The sequence below is a fragment of the Xiphophorus maculatus genome, chromosome 13, assembly GCF_002775205.1.
Source record: "Xiphophorus maculatus strain JP 163 A chromosome 13, X_maculatus-5.0-male, whole genome shotgun sequence".
In the NCBI taxonomy this organism is placed as follows: Eukaryota; Metazoa; Chordata; class Actinopteri; order Cyprinodontiformes; family Poeciliidae; genus Xiphophorus; species Xiphophorus maculatus.
In genome coordinates, this window is record NC_036455.1 from 21,904,240 (window position 1) to 21,918,939 (window position 14,700).

The 14,700-nt window shown below is 37.6% G+C and overlaps 1 protein-coding gene across 1 annotated transcript; it reads right to left on the bottom strand.

Annotated features, from left to right (window-relative positions):
* Positions 1-3,161: 3,161 nt before the first annotated feature.
* On the bottom strand, positions 3,162-14,186 carry hepacam2 (HEPACAM family member 2). The gene is made up of 9 exons (XM_005802743.3): positions 13,987-14,186; positions 9,648-10,007; positions 9,277-9,564; positions 7,004-7,303; positions 5,770-5,892; positions 5,424-5,445; positions 5,313-5,347; positions 4,599-4,672; positions 3,162-4,488 (listed from the first exon to the last, which is right to left on the bottom strand). Exons 1-9 carry the CDS (start codon positions 14,042-14,044, stop codon positions 4,378-4,380), a joined length of 1,371 nt encoding a protein of 456 aa, XP_005802800.2. The 5' UTR covers positions 14,045-14,186; the 3' UTR covers positions 3,162-4,377.
* Positions 14,187-14,700: the final 514 nt, after the last annotated feature.

A 14,700-nucleotide genomic window follows, 5' to 3' on the forward strand; every position in this document is an offset into this window, starting at 1 on the left:
AGTAGCAATATTTAAAATAAAAGAAAGAAAAAAAGAAGTTATACATATATTTTCTATATGCAAAAGACTTAAGATGACTGTAAAATATGGATTTTAAAAAAATGATTATTATTGTAGCCTGTTCTTTCTGCCACTGGATGTCAGTAAATTTGCAACAGAGTACAAATGGCTAACTTGTGGCTCTAATGAAAAGTGAACAAGATACCAAGACAGATAAATTCCATATTCCATTCGATCATATCAAACATGTTGATAGCAACCCTTGTTTATACCACATATTTTACTTGCTTTTCATTATCTTATTTTGAATCAAGTTTGGGCCAACTGTTGATAATGCAGGGGTTTCACACTGAGTTGGAAATGTACATTTTCCAGGAAGCTTTGATGAAAGATGCTTCATTGTTTTGTCTCTTTTTTTCTAGATGATGGATTTAGAAGGCATAGTATACTCAGTCAAAAATTACTGCTGCTTTAATAAAGTGATATTTTCTTGACACTTTAAACTTGATCTATTTAAACTGATGTATGTTAAGATGTAAATTACTGGTTAAGTGATAAATTAGGCTGTGTATGTATAGTTGTTGTCATTGTTTTTATTCTTCCAGGAATGTTCTTGAACTATTGCAAATAAAAGCTTTTTCTCCCAGATACTTTGAACAAGTAGTGGAATACAAAAATATGCACACCTATAGAACTTCTTCTCATTTACATTCAACCATAGATTTTTATGTGCTTCATAGTGATTAATAGTCTGCAACTTTAATTGCTGCAATTAAACCTGCAAGTATATGGGAGAGTCTCTTTCACCTTTTTATATCAAGAGATTGACCTTTCTGTCATTCGTCATAGCAAAATAGTTTATACTTAGTCATTAAGGCACTAAGCTTTTGAGCTTTCCAAATAGGATGAAAAGCATTTGTTAACATAATTTTCTAAGTATTGCCACAGATTCTGTATTTAGCAGTTCCCCTTTGCATGATGCTGCCAAACAATGTGGATGGTCTGTTATACGTAGGTGATGTGCTGTTTTTTGCCTCACCTGTTTTGGTCTTTAATGTTCCACAACACACCTCACAGGGCATCTGTATTTATAAATTTCACACAGTTGGTTTAGCTTCACAAAAGTGACATTTAAGGATACTCACTGAACCAGAGTTCATTCAGGGTTACAAGAGTAAAGAGGCACTGAATATTAATGTCTCCCAATCAAGTTCTGTTTGTATTTTTAACAAAAATGCATTTTTAACAAAAATGACAATTAAATTATTTGCTTTCTGTTTTGTAATGAGGTACTAATTTGTGCTGATCTGTCACAGAAAATCAAAAATAAAACATGCATTAAAATTTGGAATGTGAGAAAAAGGGGGGCAAATTCATAGTGTATGAAAACAGTAGCCAAATAAACTAAATCAAACCAGATGAATATTATGATTGAAATTGCAGTGGGTGTGCTGTTTAGCCAGCCACATTTACATTCCATTCACGAGAAAAGAGATCATGTCATGCCATGTTTTCCATGACTGAGTGCCCTGTTTCTCCATCTCTGCCAAGTTGTTAGACCAAGCTCCGCATTGTGAGCTCTTCCAAATAATTACTAAAGCGGTGCACGCAGACCAACTCAGCCTGTTTGTAATTGCCCTGTCAGGCCTTCTACTGAGCAACACTTGAAGGCTGCGCACCGGAGGCAGAGGGAGAGCTAGTTCCTGGTTAATCATGCTTTAGGCTGATTTCCCAGTCAAATGAAGGTGAAGCTTCTCCCCTTAGGTGAATTTACTCCACTGTTGTTTGTTAGGCAGCCATCCATAAGGCGGCGCCTCCCTTAAAGCAGACAGTGAGACGGAACAGATGGCCGCTGCTACCCGGAGATGCCTCCACAAAGAAGAGACACACACAGTTGGTCAGCTCATAAGCTATAATTAAAACAAGATTAAAAAGACTTCTTGTTGTTATGGAAGGGAGCATCATATTGAGACTTGTGGTTAATAATCACCGCAGTTGGTAGGTAGCTGCAGCTTCTGGCGAGTATTGATTCCACTTTATAGATGCTGTATTTTCAAGTGTTTCAACTCAAAAATACTACTGAATTCAATGTTTCGTTTTGTCACAGAATTTGGTCTTAACAGTCCATTTATACAGATACAAAACCTGACTATGTGTCAGCCGTTTTATAAACTCTAAAGTCCTGCTAAACAGAAAATCTTACGCTTTTTACTTGTCCTTTCTCTAAATGCACATATGCACAAACATAAACCACATCAGCACTCTTATTTGCTCGTGACAAGGTGTCAGCAGGAGCAGGTGGGAGGGCACTCTGCCACATGCTGAAGCATCCGTCTGTCCCTGCCAGTAGGCACACAGAATACCAGCACACCAACTGCAGACAGAAATGAGCGTTCTGCTGCAGATTTGGAACAATGCATACAACGCATATAAGTGTAATAGGAGAGATTAAATTCAAAATATTAAATTTCTGACAGATTTTTCTTATTCTTCCCAGATCTGTTAAATACAAAGGGACCTTTTTCTGCTTTGCCATTTTATGAAAAACGTGTAAGCACTCCACGTTTTTGAAGGGACAAAGTTTGTGCACAGCCAAAAGACTTTACAATGACCCACAAAAGTAAACACATATATATTTAATAAAGTACAAAACACATATACACAAACTGTACAATCATTTCAGAATTATTAATTTTTTTTTCTTAAAGCATTTGATTTTACTCAGTTTGAGCAGGAAAAGCAAAGGGAAACAAACAAAAGAATACTTTTGGAGAAACAAACTCAAGTATGTTAGCACAATGACCATGAAAAGGCAGAATATTCAAGAGATTAATTTTGTTTTACATTTTTCATCTATTCATTGTATAGTTTTAACAGTGAAACTTGTCCAAAATGGGAAATTGCAAGCAATGAGTATTGGTTTTTAAAATGTACTCCCTGCCTGTTTGACCTAGTTCTCCTACAAAACTTTCCCTCAACTCACCTGACTTTCTGAAAAAAGCTACAAAACTTGACTTTCGGTAGTGGCAAGAAGGTTCCCCGAGTTGGAGAAGAGAAGAAAATGGATCCCATTCAATCCAATCCAGTCCATCTTTATTGTACAGCACTTTAACAAACCAAACAGGACCAGTGCTGTACAGAATGCATAAACATTACCAATGGTGTGTGTTACAGTTTATTGTCTCAAAACAACCTTTTATTCCCATGATAAAGCAAGACATAACCTCGGTCTGGTCTCAAAATAGCCAACAAAAAAAAAAAACAACAACAGCAGCCATAAATAAAGTAGACTAGTACATTGTTTTCAAGAATCTCTGTATGTCATGTCCACAGAGATAGAGAAAAAAACAAAACGTTTATATACACCACTTTTAAAAACAGCTTTAAATTTTTTTTGTTTGTCCTTCTAAACATTTACTTTGCATGTAGACAACAGGTTAACATCAAAATGTCTACCTTGCAAAACATCCCTGTTTTTGATGGACAATGTACCCCCTCACCTGGAGCAATAAATTACATTCACAAATAACTGGTAGATGACACACTGCAAAAACGTTCAGTATGTGAAAAATACACGTTTTTATTTAAACAATAAAACTGTCTATACCTATTTCAGTATGAGCATTGTATACGATCATAGAAGGTGGTAAATTCTTCATTTTTTACTTTAAAAAAAATGTAATAAAAATAAACAAGCAAAATAAAAGATTTCTTGAATTTTTCTCCTGAAAACAAAAATATGAAAAATTTAGGATTTTGACTCAGATTCACTCTAAAGGCAAATGTGTTGATGTTTTTGTGTGCTTTCTTTTTCCATTTCTAGGAACTTCACACACAAGAAACAAAAAGTGGAATAGAATATTATACGTAAAGTCTCTTTAGGATAATCCATGTACAATATTTACAATAAGGCAATTATTGTAAATATTAAATGCCTTCATTGTAACACTTGTCAGGAAACATACGTCAACATAAGGGACTGCTGGAATTTGCAAGTTAATTCATTTCTTAAAGCAACAATGTTACATAAGTTGAAAAGTTTTGGCTGTTTATGCATTAAAAAAGCTCAAAGTAATACAAAGACCAGCTTGGTTTTTAACGATCTTCATTTTTGAACACAAAATAAAAGACAAAAAAATGTATCATGTTAAATAAAATAAAATAAAAAAACACAATCATATGTCCACTTTTTACCTATCTCTAGTAGAAGATGATAAATATATGTCCCAAACTCTCAACAGTAACAGTGCATATTCAGGTTGTGTACCCCAACAAGTCTCCTTCATTTTGTGTGCAAAAAACAGTTCGGCAGCAAACACAAGAATAAGGCTACACAGAAATCTTCAAGTGTGACAACTGAATCTACCCAGCAAACAATTACTTCAACAAGCTGGCACTGGGGGATTCTGGGACGTGTCTGATCACATCGTAGATGGTGGTGTGCATGTCTTGAATGGACTCGAGCCGGGCCAGAGATTTGCATGATGCCTGCGGAATAAATAATGATGACATAATGGGAAATGAGAAAAACAGAAACTAATTGAGAAGGATTTTTACTTCCTTCTCAAAGTGTCACCAGATAACGATATGTAAATCACCTGTGTGGAATCCATTTTTCCTGGTATGGAGACAAACTCATAGATGCCAAAGTCCTCTGCTGCATCTTCATGACCTGTGCATACACATTTTATGTTGTATGAATCATAGTAAGGCAAATGGTCTTACTGTCCTAAAACATGTTTGTCCTCTTGCATATTTCTTATTTTTGCTCACACTCAATACAAATATACATATATTTTTTTACATTTTAACAGAAAAGTGTGCATTCATCAGGAAAAAAAATTGTAATAAACCATTTTTTTTATTTGTGTCTGGCTAAAATTGTGTCCTCTGTTTTGTTCTGAGCATTACAAAGAGGGCCAGATTCATTTGGCTTTTTTTTTAATGAATAATTTGGCCTTTAAAACCTGCTTTCTTCTTTCTTTCTTTTTGAGAATAACTCGCCTTATGTCTTGGATATTAAAATTTTTAACAAAATACAAGAGATTTTTTTGTCATAGCATTGTACCATGATAACATAAAATTTGGTCTTGCTGTTTCCCTGACCTTGTTTACTTTTACTCTTCACTGTCATTTCAAACCACTTTTTCAACCTTCTGTTATTAAATAAAACCGTAACTGTGGTCATTCATTACTTCCTGTTCTAATGCCTAACAAAGATGATGTAATGCGTTTGCCACATAACATGTTGTGCTTTTATGTTTACATGTAAATAAAAGCATTTTCCGTTATGAATGTGTCAACCTTGTTACCTGAGCGATGAGGTCGTTTCTGCTCTGAAAACGGTCTGTAAAAGCAATTTGAACAGTTATTTTAGATATTAGACGATAATTGTGATCTGATTTAATAATCCGAGCCCATACCTGTTGTAGATGTTCATGAGGACTGTGGATAAAGGGACATGGGGAAAAAAATACCATTATTCCCAAATCCAAACAACAATTCTGTCATATTCAAATAGAGAAGTTTCTTTGCCCGGATTACATTCACTTTGACTAATATTTGCAAGTTATTTAAATATTTCTGTGGAAATTCGGCATGTACGATCTAAGGCAGGAAGGTGGCGAGGAATACTCTGAAATGTTACTACCATCACATTGGCTCATTCTGATTTAAGACTTTCAGAAATAATAGACCTAAACTAACACAGACAAGATCTTTAGGAAACCACATGTGTTAAAAGTTAATCATAAAAGGGCATCGCCTTACCTCTCTTTGGATGACATGCCCTGCGGAAGAGGAACAGCAGCATAAAGCCGATGATGAATGAACAGACCGCAATGACTGCCAGCAGAGACATAGATCTACCATCATGGGTGTATTTCTCTTTCACTGTTCACAAACAAAGACAATATATAGCTGAGTATAATTTTCAGACAAGAAAGCATCATGCAAGACAGTGATAAAAAAATTCTTTCCCCTTCCTTTAACTTGTGCATGACTTCTTGGAGTGTCAAGAAGTGCCAAGAAGTCATATACTTCTTGGAGTGCATGCCAAGAAGTCATGCACTCCAAGAAGTATATGACTTCTTGGAGTGCCAAGAACTCATGCACAAACATGCCCTCAGTAGATGGGTCTTTTGAATGTATATAACTTGCAGCAATTAAAGGAATGCTTATGACTCACAGTGAGTGGCAGCACTTTTAAAATCAAGAGACTTTGTGTATGAAATATGTCTCTAAAGTGGGATATAATAAGGTAAACAGACATAATCATGTCGATAAAGCAGATGGTTGTTGGCCAGCCATGCTTAGTGTAAACCTACTTACTGGGCTAATTTAAATAAATTTTAAATCTTAAAACACAAAGTATAAAAGGGCCCTCATTCAATCTAAAATGTATCTTAATATTAAAAAACAAAACATGTGTCGAGGTTCGCTCATGATTTTAACTTTTTTTTTTTTTTTAAAGGTGTCTGGTATGACTTCTGTTGACTCTCACCAAACTGAGTTTTAAATCAAAGGCAGTATCGGCAATAACTGTCACTGACTCTTGGTCTTACTATCACCAAGACAACATATCAATGCCCCATACAGCACACAGAAACTGACCACGTTATAAAACTTAGTCAATAAACACAACAGCTGTTATGCCCTGTTGACTTTCCCAACCACTGAACTCTAATACAGACTGCAGCTGACAGGAACCTAGCAACAGAGATAAAATCTTAGTTTCAGTAATAGTCATGTATATTTTATGCTATTTCCATAACCTGCTTGTGTGACTCAGACGCTATGTAGAATACTGCTCGTGATGCAATATTATTACAAATTGGACAGCTTTATCATCTGGAAAGTGTCATCTCTTTTTTTTTTTTTTAAACGCTTCATCAGGTTCTTCTGCTTTCGGCACGAAGCAGAGTTCACAGAGTGTTTATCTTAGAGGATTCCCAAAACCAACCCACGCTCTGCTCCGTCCTGCCATATTCCGCCCTCCACCCACCTGTTCTCAAGTTGGCCACCACCAGAGTGAACTGGGCCTCATCCTGCTTCTTGGTCACGTTGTTGAAGGCTCGGCACAGGTAGTCCTCCGTCTGGGCCAGCTCGTTGGACTTCACCTGCAGCTGGGGTCCCGTTGTGATGATCTTTGTGGCATTGGGGCTCTTGGAGATCCAGACGTAGCTGTTGGGGGGGTTGGAATCGGCCTGGCATTCGAAGTACACCAGCTCTCCCGGGTTGATGGTGAACACTTTCCCTGTTCGGAGGCCCTGGACAGAGTTCACCTGCAGGTTGTAGGGACCATCTGTGTGTGGGTCAGGGAAACATGACAGTTTGTTTTGCAAAATAGTATTCTATAGTTTAATGAACAGTCTAATTTCAATGTATGATGGGAACATTTTAGATCATCTTCTTGCAGGAGTTTAATAACCAATGAGTGAGTTGAGCCTGGTTTGCCTGACCTCATTTTTTATAATCAGGTTTCATGTAGTGGTGTCAAAACTAGACCTATGGGGCTTGTGTCTTGATGTGTTCCTTCGAATGAACACCACTGGTTTGGAGCAACACATTTCAAAATAAACTTTAATAAATTTTAAATAAAATTTAAATGCTCCATCTGACTACAAGTGGTCAGATAACTCAAACTGATCTAACAGTAAGGGCTGGCATAATTTTCCCTTCAGTTTCAACCCACATGCCCCAAATGATTAAAACGTTTATACAAGCAATTTTGGGGTAAAGTAATTTAACTAAATGCTGTGTCATTGGATTTGCAGTTACTTTGTTTCAGCAGTTGTGTACATGTTCAATACACATAATATGCGTTTGGCACTTATAAGGCGGAAATCTATAACCTGTCCCAAAAAAGTCCATTGTGGTAATCAAATTGTGTAGTTCATACTTCCTAATGCTACTAAAACAAAAGTCTGATAAGCAATAGTGTGATAGGGCTGACAGAATAAACAGAGAATGTACTTTCTTTTTACCTTAACTGTATATGTTTATACTGGAAGTGATGCTTCAAACGTTCCACGCTAGAAAAAGGCAACACTACCTGTTTTAACCCCCAAAGTGAAAGAAAAACTAAAACACTGAAGCCTGAAAGGCTTGTGAGTCTTGCTTTTAAACACTCAATAATCTTGGTTGATGACATGCACCAGGACAAGTTTGGCCTAAAGGGAAACACATACAGTATCTCCCTACTCTAGTTTCACTGTAAGGAGCACCATAATTAAATCAACAGGTAACACACTCCTGTGCACAACACATCAAGCCAGAGTTTGATGCTGTGTGGTCACAAAAAAACAGTTTATGTTATTTTTGAAAATAGGTGAAATGGGTGATTACTTCAAGAAACACAAGAATCTCATAGGACAGCATTATTACAGGATGAATATGTTCTCCAAATCCCAGCATAAATTGTAACTTATCCAAAATGCTGCTTTAAACCAACAACTTCAGACTATGGCTGCTACACTTAAGGTCAGAAAATTCAGAAATACAAAATAAATGAAAAATCAACCTCTTTGGTTTCGTTGAAATAGTCACATATTCAAATTAATTCACAAATTGGACTCCATGTTGCCTCAAACTCCCAGAGTTCGGAGAGCTTTATCAGCAAGCCTCGTAAAATATTAGAGCCCACTGAGATAAGTCTGCTCCCATGCAAATACTTTCCCATAAGAGAAATATGTTTTCAGGTGACAGTAGCAGGTAGCAGCAGGAGTTCGAAAAAAATTTACATACAGCCTAATCAAACACCAGAGGGGAAGTTGCAAAAGAGAGAACTTAAACAAAACGTAGACATAGTATGTTTATAATTTGTTGTCAGAACATTAGTGTTGGGACTATGAAAACATATCTGTGAACACTTTTATATAAAGATGGTTCAAATAAAAGAACAGATTTGCTGTGATGCATAATTTAAACTAAGTGGGAGGGTGCTAAATATATATTTTGTTCACCACTTAAATTATTAAATGGTGAGCTGACTCAATGGACAACATGTAAGAGTTTTGTGTGTGAGAGTTAAAGGGTTAAATAGTGGCAGCATTGTGTTCCCAGCCAACCGCAAGTTTAATCTCATTGATATTTGTTTTCAAATTATTAAAGAGGAGCTATCAACATTTTTTGTTTGCAGGCTGTTTTGTTGAATTTCAGTCTTTTACAGTGTTTAGCTGAGTATGAGCTCAGCTAAACAGAGTCATGAGTTTCTCAGGTGGAACTAGTGAAATAATAAATGGAAGAAAGACAAAAAAGAAAGGGATGTCTACTCACAGTAAACATTGAGCTCCACTCCCCTGCTTTCAATGATTTGGCTCACAGGGTTGCTGACAGCACAGAGATAAGTCCCCTTGTCCTCCTTTCTCACAGGGCTAATCAACAGCATGGACTTGTCTTGAGTGAAGTGGTATCTCTCACTGGCAGTAAGTGAAACATTATCCCTTAGCCACCGGAAGACAACTCTTGTTCCTTTCTCAACAGAACAAGTCCAAGTTACATTTGCTTTGTCTTCTATGACTGTATGTGATGGCTTCTTCTCAATGATTGGTCTGGAGACAGGCTCTAAATAGAAAAAAAAAAACAAAAAAACATTGCTATTTGTGGATCTAATCAGGAAGCATAAAATCAAAGAATTAATAACTTACCATCTACTGTCACATGAATAGTTCTTTCTTCTTTCTTCACCTTTCCTTTTTCGTTACGAAACTCTATGTTGAGGCTCAGCTTGTAATATCCCTCGTCATCCTCTTTCAAGTTCCGGATTGACAGAGAAGCGTTTGGCTCTCTGAAGTCCAGGCGCTTGCGGTACGTCATGTCTATGATTTTGCTGTCTTTGGTAAATGTGACCAACGTGGTGCTAGCACCGCTCACTTTAGTGTGAGACCAAGTTCCCTGGATCTCAGCTTCGTCCAGTGGAAATCTGGCATCGACAGAGAGGAGAAGATCCTTCCCTTTGGTTCCATGATGAACCGATGAACGAATGTGAATCAGTTCACAGCCGACATCTGAGATGAAGGACATGATGAGATTAGAAAAAAAAAACTAAAGATGACTTGTTAAATCTTCAACTAAAGATACGAACTTACTCTATAACTTGTTGTGTGTTAACACAAAATAATTTTAATGTGAAGATACTCAGTAAACAAGCAACAATTTATGATCAGGGCTTTTTCTCAATTCTCAGTTAATTAAGGTGTAGAAGCAGCTCATCCATCTTCTTTTTGGTCACTACCCAACATAGATTATATACAAATAAAAATGAAAAGTTGGTGATAACTGAATCATACCAACAACACAATTTCAATTTAATGATGTCCTTCCACAATAGTTCAGTACTAAAATACAAAATGTAATTCTTTAGATTACACAACACAACTTACTGCATGTATTTTCAATTGATGCTTTCTATTTCTGTTACCCAACAAAATGTTATTGACCAGCACTGGTTGCTGGTGAGTCTATGAAACCAAACCAGTGCATCCAGTTTGTATCCTGCTTTTCAAATTGCCCACGTCCTGAAACTGTAGTGAGTTAATATTGACCCAGCTCACTAAAGGGTGTCGTTGTTGTCAAGCACGAGGCCTGTCTGATCTTGACTCGCTGTGTGGCAAACGGTCAGGCTGTCTGAAGTTACAATAATTGCTGATGCATTGAGCGTCTCCGTCTGTTTAGGCTTCGGTATAGTTGCCAGGCAGTTAGCTATAACAAGCCCATAAAAAAGACAAGTTTTAAAGAACATGGGACTCTTTAAAACATGTGCAAAACAAGCTCATATATTAATAATTTTATTAAGTGTTCTGTTTCATCTTCCTCTTTCTGTTTTGTGAACCACACTTCTATTTGTGTACCGTCTTTCTCTGGAATCCGCGTTAAAAGTAATAGCACTCTCATCAGAAGCAGTGTCAGTTCTTCATTTGTGCTAAATTTAAACAAACGTAGTTTGATTCGCTTTTGGTCCAATAAGCTTTTCCTTCTTTTGAGGTCTAATTGGTAGAATGCCCTGCGAATGCATTCACACTGCATTCACCTGAGCGTAATTTAATCGCAGATTAAATCCAGCTGCTCTGTGAAAGCCACAGAGGGGTGAGATTGAATATTAGTGAACAAACAGCGTCACAAAAACCAAGGAACACAGCGGACAGGTCAGGGATCCAGTTGTGGAGAAGTTTAATAATTACAAAAGAAGCAAAAGAGGTCCATAATAACTTTTGAGGAGCTGCACAGAAACACAGCTCAACCGGGAAAAACGTTGCAAGAGCAGCAAGAAGCAACTGTCAAAGGAGATCTAAGAATCCAAGTACAGGACACAGCAAATGTGTGGAAGAAGGTGCATTGTTCAGATGAGACTTTGGGTGGACTGTTTATACGTATATGCATTGGTATATGTAGTGTTCAGCACCTTGAACACATTTTTCTCACAGTGAAATATGATGGTAGGAACATCATGGGATGCTCTACTTCAGCAGAGACAGAGAAGATGGTGCCGACTACTGTAGTGGGAAGCTGGATAGAGAGCAAATCCAGATCAGTACTAGCAGAAAATGTGCTAGTCAGCAAAAGACTTGAGACTGAGGTGACATAATGGCCCTAAGCATAAAACTAGAGCTACAATTGAATGATTTGCATCAAAGCATTCAAGTGGGAGAACGGCCCAGTCAAACTATGGAGCTAAGTTCAACTTGAGTCTTCTCATTCTTATGGAAAGTACTCACCCAGGTTAGCTAAATATAAATATGCGTCCCAGTTTTTTGATTTGTCTTCCTCTTCACCATAATACACTATTCTGTGTTGATCTATCACAATAAATCCCATTGAATTTTGTGGTTGTGAGCAAATGCAATAAAAAAGTTATAATAATTTTGCGAGGCACAGTTTCAGCCTGCTCTGTGGTGACTGCCGCCCACGTTGCTCATCACAATACATCTACTGTGCGTCTGCTGTTATGTCCTAAATAATACATGCAGCGCAAAAAGCCACAGTGACGCGTTCCACTCTCCAGCCCGCAGGCCAGTTTCTGTGTCACTGTGTGTGTGTTGTCAGTAGCAGGAGCGTGGCTGTGTTTACACCAGCTGAGAGATGGTTAAAAAGGGCAGAATGAGGAGAAGTGTGCCCAGCCCGCTGCCTCGCTGTTGTCCCCAAACAGCTTGGCAATTGTTGTGGTGATAGAGTGTAGATTGCTGTGACAATGGGCTTTTAGGGGAGAGAATATCTTCTTTTAGCGGACATGCCCTCACACACAGATTTTAAACAAGCAGCGTGTGGTGAACTACCAGCACCTGCCCCTTATCGCCCTCACACACATCCAAGATGTTTGGACACTAAATAAAGTCAACAGGTGCATCTCCGAACACCACCATCCCCTGTGCTTTAACAGATAAGACAAACAGGCCTTCATCTCAAAGAGGGCTGGTGATTCAAATATCAAAGCAGTTAGGGAAGTTCATGCTGGATGAATTTTATGTATTTTACAATGAGTGAAGTATACTGGTTCATGGCTGTAGTTTCTGAGTCACAGATGAGTCCTCATGGTGGATTTCCACTAACCTCAACCAACAATTGAACTGCAGCTAATTCTGTCAAGTCACATTGTGCTGCTGACGATGGAAGGACAAATTTAAAATTTCCTTTTTAGCAAGAAAACCTAAGATTTGAGGTCATCTTAGTATCAAAACAGGCATCAATAAAGTTCTTTAAGAAAATTTCTCATAAAATAAAATTTTTTGTAATAGGTATATAAAGACATTTTGTCAGCACTGACTTAATCCACCCACCCTACAAGGCAAAAATGAAACTCAACTTCTACTTTTTTTTGTTTTTGCCTTCTCTTATTCCCAAGAGTTCATTATTTATCTATGTTAATAAAGTCAGCTGTGCATAAGTTGCAATATTCCACATAGCAAAGTACAAATCTACTCCTGAGTCTGCACAGCTGCCAGTCCCATCATGTAGCTGAGCGTAGCTGTACAGTAGGCATAGGACACCATTTTAAAAACTAAATAGATAAATACAATATGTCAAACTAATAAAGAATAAAAATAATGAAAATTGAGAACATAAAAATTGTATCTAAGTTTCCATTTTTGTTTTTATTATGTTTAGAAACATAATAAATTAATAACCATAGCCCGCCATCTTTACTGAAAAAATAATTTCTTGAAATTGAGGAAAATATGCTGTTTAGAAACTCTCGCAAGAGTCCTCATGAAATTATTAATTATTATTATTATTATAATTTCCTGCTTCATTGATAAATACATTTCGTTTATTAACATCAACTAGTGAGCAGAGGGAATATTGTGTGTTTCCCTTTTTGTCCAGCAAATTTGCTACTGACACAGCAAAGCAGCAAGTTCTACTTAACCGCTCGCCTGGGCTGTTAGGACTGGACAGAAAAAAATTAATAGAAATACAAACAAAAATAAATTCTCTTAGCAGACCCATTGTGACGACACAAGCGCAGGAACTTGTCGCTGTCAAAAAAAGAAAAGGTTTCCGAAAAATTGATTTTATCGACAAACTTTACAGCACTTTGCAAAAGCTTTCAGAACTTTTCAACCACAAGCTAAAGAGATTTTATGTGAACTGTGCTTCTTAGCACCTTGTCATGAATCCATCACCACTCCTTGATTGACTGCAATCATGCAAACACATGAAAATTCAAGCACAATACATTATATTTTTTAGAGAACTACTTTCATTAAAATAAGAAAAGAAAAAAAGCATTAAAATAAACAGTAGAATAAATTTTAATGAGAAACTTGTCTAGCAATTGTTTGGATAGTTCCTCTTATGTCCCAACAAGTTCAATTTTATAAAGTCTATTGTAAAGCAGCATTGACTCCCAGTTTTAGAACAAATCTGCCACTGACATTGCGAGGCAACCGGTACCACCGTACTTGCTTAGTAACAGCAATAGTCGTAACCAACACAACCATGATAGCTCAAGCTCTGCATCCCACCACAAAAACACTTTGAAACTCTCACCTGTTAGAACAAACAGGACAGAGCAGACACACAACACCGTTGTTCTGGTGGCCTCCATGGCATCTTATCCTGTGGGGAATATGAGGGACTTCTGATGTGCGGGCAGGGCGTGTGGGACGTTGGTCAGAGGAGAAAAGAGGAAGGGAACGAAGAGTAGGAGGAGGCGGAGGAGGAGGAGAAGAGAAGTGAGATTGGCTGTGGTGACAACATTTGCCAGGGAAATAAGAAGAGCTGCAGAAGCTTTCCTGCATGCAGCTTTATGCTCCTCCCATGTGACACAGAGTAAAAGGTCCACCTGGCAGAGAGGAGCTGCACAGTGTGGCCCTGACACTCACACAGAAACAAACCAGCCCTGAGGGTGAAGGTCTTAGTCTGTCAAAGGGGAACCAAGACATGAAACTGTAAAAGGATAGTCGAGACCAGGGTTTCTTTACACTTTAGCACACCAGCTGTCTGCTGCTTCGATGCCTGGGGCTGCGAAACAACGCTTTTTACTTCTAACGTCATGTGGCATTGTTGCTCAGTGATCAGCAGTCAGCTATTCAGTCAGGAATCATGCTGGAAGTCTAGAAAGATTAGAGCTGAAAGTCAGAAAATTCTGCAAAAATAAATACCTATCAAATATTTTCCCGAGACTTTCACCCTCTAGGAAAACACTGGGGAGAACAGTGAGTGTAAAGTTAGAAGAAAATGTTCTCTGAGTTCTCTTCACAA